The sequence below is a fragment of the Salvelinus sp. IW2-2015 genome, unplaced genomic scaffold (assembly GCF_002910315.2).
Source record: "Salvelinus sp. IW2-2015 unplaced genomic scaffold, ASM291031v2 Un_scaffold1128, whole genome shotgun sequence".
Taxonomy (NCBI): domain Eukaryota; kingdom Metazoa; phylum Chordata; class Actinopteri; order Salmoniformes; family Salmonidae; genus Salvelinus; species Salvelinus sp. IW2-2015.
Window position 1 is genome coordinate 61,306 of NW_019942742.1, and position 10,782 is coordinate 72,087.

A 10,782-nucleotide genomic window follows, 5' to 3' on the forward strand; every position below is an offset into this window, starting at 1 on the left:
AGTCGCTCTGCTCAGCACTAGGGAGAACACACCAGTTCAGTACTCTGCATCAGTCTACAGTAGAGAACCAGTAGTACCATCTGCGATCCATGCAACAGGAGAGAAACACACAGTCAGCTCTGCATCCCAGTCTACGTGGAACACACACAGTACAAGCTCTGCATAAGGGAAAACACTCAGGTTTTATCAAAACAGGAGAGCACTTACACCCAGATTTCACAGCACCACTACTGCACTCACAGTACAGGGGAAGCACATACAAGGTACTTCAAGTGATGGTACAATAAGGGGCTGGACTCGTGGACATACACGCTACCAACAGATTAACGCACGAACCTCACGCACAGAGGGTTTTAAACACGCGTGTGTTTTTTGCGTTCCTTTTTCCGGGTCTTACAGGACGGAAAAGTTCGGGTTGTTGTCATGATCAGCTGTCGTCGACACCATAGCTAGCCAGTAGAGACCACACACAGTCGCTACTGCATCGAAGCACGTTAGGCGAGAAACACCACAGTTCAGCACTTCTGCATCGGGTAAGAACCAAAATGTAACTTATCCCTCTCAGGAGCATGGAGCATTGCTTTCATCAGCACGCGGGGACGCTTTTCCTAGGGCCAATGGGACCCCGACTATATTCACAAAATTTATATTTGCATCATCTAGCGCAGGTTCTAGACTAGGGAAAAGAGAAACACCGTGACTTGTTCAAGCTCATGCAACTCCCGAGGCTTAACAGGAGACGAGGTGAACTGGTCCGGCAGTCGCTCCTGAGCTCTTTTTGGTTTCTTTTTTGCGGAGGGAACCTACATCGGGTTCTTTGTTTAGGAGCGAACACGCACAGCTCGCTCTGCTCAGCTACAGGAGAAGAATCCTACAGTCAGCTCGTGCAATCCAGCTACAGGAGTAAACACATCACAGTCAGCTGTCTGTCATCCAGCTACAGGAGCGAGAACACACGGCAGTCGCTCTTGCATCCAGTACTACGGAGAGAACACCTACCGCAGTCAGACATCTGCATCTTCAGATAGGTACAGAGAGTAAACACACGCAGTCAGCTCTGCATCCGAGCTAAGGAGAAGAAACACGACTAGTAGCTCTGCATCAAACGCGTACAGGAGTGAGAACACACACAGTCAACTTCTGATCAATCCAGCTAAGGTGAGAACACGCCACGTCAGTCCTGCATCCTAGGGGCTACAGTGAGAATTAACACAACAGTCACTACAGCATCCAGTACAGATATGACACCACAGTCGCCTCTGCAGTCAGCTACGAAACATACACAGTCAGCTCGCATCCGCGTACAGAGGAGAACACACACAGTCAGCTCTGCATCCAGCTACAGGAGAACACACACAGTCACTCTGCATCCAGCTACAGGAGAGAACACACACAGTCAGCTCTGCATACAGCACGAGACACAGTAGCTCATCAGCTAGCAGGAGAAACACACAGTCTAGCTTGCATCCAGCTACAGGAGAGAACACACACAGTCAGCTCTGCATCAGCTACAGGAGAGAACAGACATTGTCAGCAAGGTCCTTCACCTAATTACTCCAGGTGTACCTTTGCACAAGGCAGACCTTGCCTCCACTCTCTGAGGGTGTCTCTGGGGGAGTTGGGATATGCAAATTCTCCCTTCAATACAAAAGCAATTAAAGTACTTATTCCATACATCAGGCACAAAGAGTTAGATTTAGAAACAGATATAAAGGGTTAAAGCACACGAGGCTTCAGAAATCACGTTTATTGAACAAGATGACGAAAGGCGTCTAAAACAACAACAGCTTGTGAGTACACGACACACTAGTGCCTACTGGAGAGAACACACACAGCTTAGTGTCCAGCTACACTGGAGAGAACACACAGCTTAGTGTCCAGCTACAACTGGAGAGATAACACACAGCTTAGTGTCTCATTGCATACACTGGAAGAAGACACACAGCTTAGTGTCAGCTACAACTGGAGTCACTTGCTTTGGCAATGTTAACACATGTTTCCCATGCCAATAAAGCCCCTTGAATTGATAGAGAGACAGAGAGAGAGAGACAGAGAGACAAAGATAGAGAGACAGAGATAGAGAGACAGAGAGAGAGACAGAGACAGAATCTATGTAATTGTGGATGTATGTGTTTTTGTGGAGGACAGCGAACAGAGAAAAATTGCATTAAGTTGAAATTTGAGAGCAAGAAAGAGGGAGAGAGAAATTGAAATGAAAGTAAATCTGGGAGAGGGATGGAATAGAAAGAGAAGCAGACAGAAAATACGTGGTAGAATGTCTGGGCCTATGTGTGCATACATGCATTCAAGTGTATCTGAGTCTATGGGTGTATCTGTGAGTCTATGGGTGTATCTGTGAGTCTATGGGTGTATCTGTGAGTCTATGGGTGTATTGTTGAGTCTATGGGTGTATCTGTGAGTCTATGGGTGTATCTGTGAGTCTATGGGTGTATCTGTGAGTCTATGGGTGTATCTGTGAGTCTATGGGAGTATCTGTGAGTCTATGGGAGCGCAGGTGTCTTCATCTCAGGGTATAGGAGTGTCAGAGTGTATGTATGTATGTGTGTGTGTGTGTGTGTGTATTTTGTTTCACACACACACTCAACTTAGGAGGTGTCTGATTCTGTGACGCTCCCTAAGTCAAAAACACAGGTTGATTTATTCCCCAACTCCAGCACTCCCCCTCCCTTCCTCCAGTCTCTCCTTCATTTCACTCTCTTTTTTCAAACTCAGATTCATCCGTGGAGGGAGAGAGACATCTAGTGTCCGGTTTTTTAAAGTAAAAAATCACAAACTTGCTGATAAGCTTGATTCGTGTGCGATATACAGACTGAAGACTCCTTAAGTTGATGTTGTTTGTTTAACCATCTGTCTGTTGTCCCTCCGTCCGTTCGCCTGTGTGTGAGTCAGAGTCAGTCACTGTTTGACATTCTAGACATTCCCAGTTCAGACAGTGTTCCCAGCCAAGCATCAGTGTTCTCGCTCTCAACACACACCTTTTTCTCTCCCACTCATTTCTACGCCCCCCCACCACGTCTCTTGCTCTATAATTTCCAAACAATATCCCTCCCATCATGGTTCAGCTCCATCGTGTTGAGAGGACGGTTAGCAGGAGAGAGGTGGGGAATAAGAGAAAGATTCATCGACACTGCCACGTGGGGAGGTCAGGGACACAGCCAGGCTGAGAGAGGTGGAGGGTGAGGGGGATGGAGGGTAAGGGGGATGAGGGGTGAGCACCGCTACAGAATCCATTCTAGGAACACTGGAGCAGAAACACTGACATCTAAAGTCACATCTATGTATGTGTGAGTGATTCTAGGAAACTGCTTCTTCTAAATAAAGACCACTGACAATAAGAGAAGGAAGAAAACTGTGAGTGACGGATACCTCCYCTCTCATCCCTCCCCTCTCATCCCTCCCCTCGCTCCAAAATGAAACACGTCTGTCTCTGGGGGACACGAGTATATTTCTGGATATAAGAGGTGAAGCTGCTCATTTCTATTCAAATGGCGTCTTTTGCATGTATTCATTTCATAGCTTTGAAATGATGTACTGAAAAAACAGGAAGAGAGAGAGAGAGAGAGACAAAAGGTTGCCTCCAGGTCATAACATCTATTCTGAGTCACATGGTGGTAGAGCAGAGACAGAAGGCCAGGGTCAGAGTAAAGGTTATTGGTGTGTGTACTTGTGTGAATTGGAAATCGGAGAGTGGGGAAACTGCCAGGGACAGCCATTTTGCCGGCGTCCCTCGAGCAATTTGGAATAAGTGCCTTGCTCAAGGGCACAAGAACAGATTATTCACATTGTCGGCTCCTGGTTCTCGTGTGTGTGTGTGTTGACGTCCATTCCCTTACCTGACCATGTAGTCGTTGCGGATGAGCAGCAGGTGCTGCATCAGAGACAGGAAGTGTGTTTCAGCCTTGGAGTCTTTGACGGTGTTCATCACGATCTGGAACACCTCCATCACGTCAGTAGCACCACACGTTAAGCACAACAACCAGAGGGCAGAGGGGTCAATGGAACACAGACATACTTCAGTCTCAATTTACCCTAGTGCAACAACTTTGATCATTCAATGAGAGGAGGGGACACAGAGGAGGGGACACAGAGGAGGGGACACAGAGGAGGGGACACAGAGGATGATGTATGTGCAGTTATCAATGTACATGAAATAATATACAAATGTAAAAGCCTAAGAGCTCAAAGCTGTTTAACAGTTTGGTACAATACGTTTTTGATCAAATGATAGTTCATTCCTTATTAGTTTATAACTGTGATCAAATGTGTCAGAACCAAATCAATCAAGGTAAAATAAAAGCACTGTGGAAATCCTTGTGCTTTTGTGTGAGAAAAGATGGCACCTTGGAGCCACCTGGTGGTGAAACGAAGGAATGTACGTTAGAGGACAGTGACTTCCTGTGTAATAGGGGGCTAACCTAAGGGACCCTATTCCTTATATAGGGCACTAAAGGCCCTGATAAACAGCAGGACGTTACAGGGAACAGGGTGCTATTTGATACAGCCATACTATTAACTCCTGTCACTGAGACACCTGAACAAGCCGCCCTATATAGAGGGACTATTTGAGCTTCTGAAGCGGAAGGATATTCCATCTCAACGCGCACGTCGTTGAGGCGGGCCTGGAGTTCTTCAGAATCATCCTCAGCCTGGTCGTCAAAAACACTGAGCTGCACCCTCAGCTCCTCATTCTCTATGGTCCGAATCTCCTACAGGAGAGACGGAGAGGAGAGCCAATAAAAATCACCACACTTCTGAACATCAAGGTAAACATCAGKTTAGAATGGTTCAGAATCAGTTTGAGAGTGAGTGTGTGTGTCTCACCGTCAGCAGGTCTCGCAGGCCCAGTCTCAGCAGTTCTGAGCGGATGTGGATCCTGTAGTCCAGCTCTTCTCCTCGACTGATGAGAGCGTTGATGAGCTGCATACAGCCATTCTTCAGGCCGATGTTGGGCTTGTTCATACCAGAGAGGAGTGGCTGAAACCTCTCACTGTCCTGCTTCTCTGCCTCCTCAGTGACGGCCTCCAGAACACGCTCATGACTACAGGGAGTTACACATTAATACACAGAAACTCACACACATTAATACACAGAAACTCACACACATTAATACACAGAAACTCACACACATTAATACACAGAAACTCACACACATTATACCAAACATTAAGAACACCTTCCCAATATGGAGTTGCATCCCCCCTTTTGCCTCAGAATAGACTCAATTCGTCAGGGCACGAACTCTACAAGGTGTCGAAAGAGTTCCACAGGGATGCTGGCCCATGTTGACTCCAATGCTTCCCACAGTTATGTCAAGTTGGCTGGATGTCCTTTGGGTGGTGGACCATTCCTGATACACGGGGGGCTAGGGTCAGTTGGTTATATCTGGAGTACTTCTCCTGTCTTATCCGGTGTCCTGTGTGAATTTAAGTATGCTCTCTCTAATTCTCTCCTTCTCTCTTTCTTTCTCTCTCTCGGAGGACCTGAGCCCTAGGACCATGCCTCAAGACTACCTGGCATGATGACTCCTTGCTGTCCCCAGTCCACCTGGCCGTGCTGCTGTTCCAATTTCAACTGTTCTGCCTGCGGCTATGGAACCCTGACCTGTCCACCGGACGTGCTACCTGTCCCAGACCTGCTGTTTTCAACTCTCTAGAGACCGCAGGAGCGGTAGAGATACTCTTAATGATCGGCTATGAAAAGCCAACTGACATTTACTCCTGATTATTATTTGACCATGCTGGTCATTTATGAACATTTGAACATCTTGGCCATGTTCTGTTATAATCTCCACCCGGCACAGCCAGAAGAGGACTGGCCACCCCTCATAGCCTAGTTCCTCTCTAGGTTTCTTCCTAGGTTTTGGCCTTTCTAGGGAGTTTTTCCTAGCCGCCGTGCTTCTACACCTGCATTGCTTGCTGTTTGGGGTTTTAGGCTGGGTTTCTGCACAGCACTTCGAGATATTCGCTGATGTATGAAGGGCTATATAAAATAAACTTGATTTGATTTGATACACACAGGAAACTGTTGAGTGTGAAAAACCCAGCATCATTGCAGTTTTTGACACAAACTGGCACCTACTAMCATACCCYGTTCAAAAGCACCTCAATCTTTTATCTTGCCCATTCACCCTCTGAATGACACATACACAATCCAGATCTCAATGGTCACAAGGCTTAAAAGTCCTTATTTAACCTGTCTCCTCTCCCTCATCTAAGAAGTGACATCAATAAGKGATCATARCTTTCACCTGGATTCACCTRGTCAGTCTATGTCAYGGAAAGAGCAGGTGTTCTTAATGTTTTGTACACACACACACGTACGTACAGGTTGTCAGGGTGTTCCAGGATGCAGATGGCCGAGAGCAGTTTGACCACATCCACCATCATGTGAGGGACCCGGGGGTTGATGGCTCGGACCAGCAGAGGGATGCCCTCGGCAGAYGTCAACATGGCCTTCAGACCATACTTGTTGTTCATGAAGGCTTTGAGACAGCGCACAATCTCGTGTTGACACTTCACTCCCATATTCCTACACGACAGGAAGACAGGAGAGGTGAAGGTGCGTTACTGCATGGGCAAGGGTTTACATAGGAAACGGGGGACTAGCAAATCGACTGCAGAAGGCAACGGGTTGAAGGGGTAAGAGGGTGTTGATATCTTACGGGTACTCATCCTTCTCCTCCTGGATCTTCCTCATGATGTTGAGCAGCAGAGCCAGGCCCTCGTCTCCAAAGTTCTGCACCCAGCTGACTGGGTTGTTGTTGAGGGAGACCCGGAGAGACTCCAGACAACCCAGGAGCTGTGCRTCTCTGGGCTCCATCCTCAGCTCCTGGATGTACATCATGGCTGACCTGGAGCACTCCTTCTGGCTCTGACCCTATCACACCCGTGGTATTAGTACAYTGAGCATACACAGAGGACAAGTTACCGCTGTCCCAAGTCTACTGCTATACGGGTGTTATCCCAGTAACACRACTTTTGTTACTCACAGCTTTCGATGTGTGGAGGTACTGAGAAACCATCTCTCGTTTGATGGAGATGTCTTTCGCCCGCAGAGGCCGCTGCTTCTCATCATTCAAGTTCATATCCACCTGGGGGGGAGGGGGGGGGGTGGGTGTAGAGTGAGCATCCAAAACAGCCTACATCACAACACACTGGTACACACATCCTTCTCTCTCTCTACAGCCTCTACAGAGTCAGTATCTCTGTGGTTTAACCCTCTCTCTCTCAAAGCCTCTACAAAGTCAGTATCTCTGTGTTTAACCCTCTCCTCACCAGCCTACAAGTCAGTATCTTCTGTGTTAACCTCTCCTCACAGCCTCTACAAGTCAGTATCTTGTTTAACCCTCTCTCTCACCAGCTCCTTACAAAGTCAGTATCTCTGTGTTACCCTCTCTCTACACCAGCTCTACAGAGTCAGTATCTCTGTGTTTAACCGTCTCTCCACAGCCTCTACAAGTCAGTATCTCGGGTTTAACCCTCTCTCTCACAGCCTCTACAAGAGTCAGTATTCTGTGTTTAACCCCTCTCTCACCACTTCTACAAGTCGTATCTCTCAGTGTTTAACCCTCTCTCACCAGCCTCTACAGAGTCAGTATCTCTTGTTTAACCTCTCTCTTCACCTGCCTCAAAGTCAGTATCTCGTGTTTAACCCTCTCTCTTCCATCAGCCTCTCAGAGTCAGTATCTCGTGTTTAACCCTCTCTCTCACCCAGCTCTACAGAGTCAGTATCTCTGTGTTTTAACCCTCTCTCTCACCTGCCTCTAACAAAGTCGTATCTCGTGTTTAACCTCTCTCTCACCAGCCTCTACAGATCAGTATCTCGGTGTTTAACCCTCTCCTCTCACCAGCCTTACAAAGTCAGTATCTCGGTGTTTAACCCTCTCTCTCACCAGCCTCTACAGAGTCTATCTCGGTGTTTACCCTCTCTTCCACCAGCCTCTACAAGTTAGTATCTGGTGTTTAACCCCTCTCTCTCACCACCCCTTACAGAGTCAGTTATCTCTCGGGTTTAAACCCCCCTCTCTTCACTCAGCACGAGTATATCTCTGTGTTTAACCCTCTCTCTCACCAGCATCTACAGAGTCAGTATCTCTGTGTTTAACCCTCTCTCTCACCTGCCTCTACAAAGTCAGTATCTCTGTGTTTAACCCTCTCTCTCACCAGCCTCTACAGAGTCAGTATCTCGGTGTTTAACCCTCTCTCTCACCAGCCTCTACAGAGTCAGTATCTCGGTGTTTAACCCTCTCTCTCACCTGCCTCTACAGAGTCAGTATCTCGGTGTTTAACCCTCTCTCTCACCAGCCTCTACAGAGTCAGTATCTCGGTGTTTAACCCTCTCTCTCACCAGCATCTGTTCGAAGAGTTCCAGTACGTATTCGTCAGGATGGTCGTGCAGCATGGTCTCCTGGGCAGGCACCTCGTAGTGGGTAGTGCTGGAGTGGCGCTGTGCAGGTGCATGAGGCTTCTCCTTGTCCTTCTTCATCCTCATGCTGGTGAAACGCTCCAACTGCAGGGGGTCAAATGCCAGGGGTCAGAGGTCACACAGGGTCATATTAGGGTTATTCCAGATCAACCTGACCCCTTGGATTGGATAGGTCAGGGYAAGGTCAGAGTTGATTTGGGATTGGGCATCAGACTCCAGTGGACGTTCAGACATCATGGACGACTAAATATCACTGTGAAACACCTTGGCTGGAGCTGACAGAGAGCTGACATTCATGTGTGAACAAGATGAAACAGGATCAGAGTGACATGAACATCACAGTTTCCTCCAAACAGTTGGCAAGGTCATCTGATCCTCCTTCATCTCATTCTAGTGTACAGAGTAAAACACAAATTATTGTACAGAGTAAAACACTAATTATTGCCTGTATAGCTGCTGACAGTGTGAAGATGCTAGCGCAGGGACACCAGAGCACTGGTAAGTAGCTGCACAATGACACAGGAGCTGTGTGAAGCATGGATGATGACCCATTAGGGTTAGGGACATGCTATGTTCACAAACAAAGGTAGCTGGCAAGCCACAAACAAAGGTAGCTGGCAAGCCACAAACAAAGGTAGCTGGCAAGCCACAAACAAAGGTAGCTGGCAAGCCAAACACAATCTTGATTCTCTCTTACACACAAGCATCTAAACAAGAGTACAGTATCATCGATGTTATTAACAACCCACTCTCATCGATCAACCAGCCTCTATACAAAAGTCAGTACGTCTGGATTAGTGTTATAACTCCTCTAACTCATATCATACAGCCTCATAATAAAGTTCATATCTAGCAATTGTAGTTTTAATACTAACCCCTATAGCTACTCTCCTCTCACGACCATGCTTACAAAGTCAGTATACTGTGGTTTAACTGCCTCATCCTCACCAAAGCCTGCTACACAGAGATCTATGTTCTACTCCTGTGTAAAGTCTAATCAATCTTTTAACCCTCCTTTACCTTACACATGTAGACTCTGCTCTCACCAGCATCTACAAGAGTCAGTATCTCTGTGTTTTAACCCTCTCTCATAACTGCTCTACAAAAGTCAGTATCTCGTGTTTAACATACATCTCGTTTAACCTCTCTCTCACCAGCCTCTACGAGTCAGTATCTCGGTGTTTAACCCTCTCTCACCAGCCTCTAACAGAGTCAGTATCTCTGTGTTTAACCTCTCTTCTCACTGCCTCTACAAAGTCGTATCTCAGTGTTTAACCCTCTCTCTCACCAGCCTCTACAGAGTCAGTATCTCGGTGTTTAACCCTCTCTCTCACACTGCCTCTACAAAGTCAGTATCTCTGTGTTTAACCCTCTCTCTACCTGCCTCTACAAAGTCAGTATCTCGTGTTTAACCCTCTCTCTCACCAGCCTCTACAAGTCAGTATCTCGTGTTTAACCCTCTCTCTCACCAGCCTCTACAGAGTCAGTATCTCTGTGTTTAACCTCTCTCTCACCTGCCTCTACAAAGTCAGTATCTCGGTGTTTAACCCTCTCTCTCACCAGCCTCTACAGAGTCAGTATCTCGGTGTTTAACCCTCTCTCTCACAGCCTTACAAAGTCAGTATCTCGGTGTTTAACCTCTCTCTCACCAGCCTCTACAGAGTCAGTATCTCGGTGTTTAACCTCTCCTCTCACAGATGTTCGAAGAGTTCCATACGTATTCGTCAGGTGATGGTCGTGCAGCATGGTCTCCTGGGCAGACCACCTCGTAGTGGGTGTGCTGAGTGGCGCTGTGCAGGTGCATGAGGCTTCTCCTTGTCCTTCTTCATCTCATGCTGGTGAAACGCTCCAACTGCAGGGGGTCAATGCCAGGGGTCAGAGGTCACACAGGGTCATATTAGGGTTATTCCAGATCAACCTGACCCTTGGATTGGTAGGTCAGGGCAAGGTCAGAGTTGATTTGGGATTGGGCATCAGACTCCAGTGGACGTACCATCATGGACGACTAAATTATCACTGTGAAACACCTTGGCTGGAGCTGACAGAAGCTGACATTCATGTGTGAACAAGAGAAACAGGATCAGAGTGACATGAACATACACAGTTTCCTCCAAACAGTTGGCAAGGTCATCTGATCCTCCTTCATTCATTCTAGTGTACAGAGTAAACACAAATTATTGTAACGAGTAAAACACTAATTATTGCTGTATAGCTGCTGACAGTGTGAAGATGCCAGCGCAGGGACACCAGAGCACTGGTAAGTAGCTGACACAATGACACAGGAGCTGTGTGAAGCATGGATGATGACCATTAGGGTTAGGGACATGCTATGGTTAC

General features: G+C 47.2%; 1 protein-coding gene across 1 annotated transcript in view; it reads right to left on the reverse strand.

Moving 5' to 3' along the window:
* LOC112069830 (protein diaphanous homolog 1-like) overlaps nt 1–10,782 on the reverse strand; it is a 75,983-nt gene that overhangs the window by 19,298 nt on the left and 45,903 nt on the right. Inside the window, exons 3-9 of the mRNA XM_070438711.1 lie at nt 8,368–8,529; nt 7,010–7,111; nt 6,683–6,897; nt 6,346–6,549; nt 4,843–5,059; nt 4,609–4,727; nt 3,860–3,971 (exon numbers count right to left, since the gene is read on the reverse strand). Of these exons, the coding sequence (XP_070294812.1) occupies nt 3,860–3,971; nt 4,609–4,727; nt 4,843–5,059; nt 6,346–6,549; nt 6,683–6,897; nt 7,010–7,111; nt 8,368–8,529 (1,131 nt within the window). The remainder of the gene's footprint in view (nt 1–3,859; nt 3,972–4,608; nt 4,728–4,842; nt 5,060–6,345; nt 6,550–6,682; nt 6,898–7,009; nt 7,112–8,367; nt 8,530–10,782) is intronic.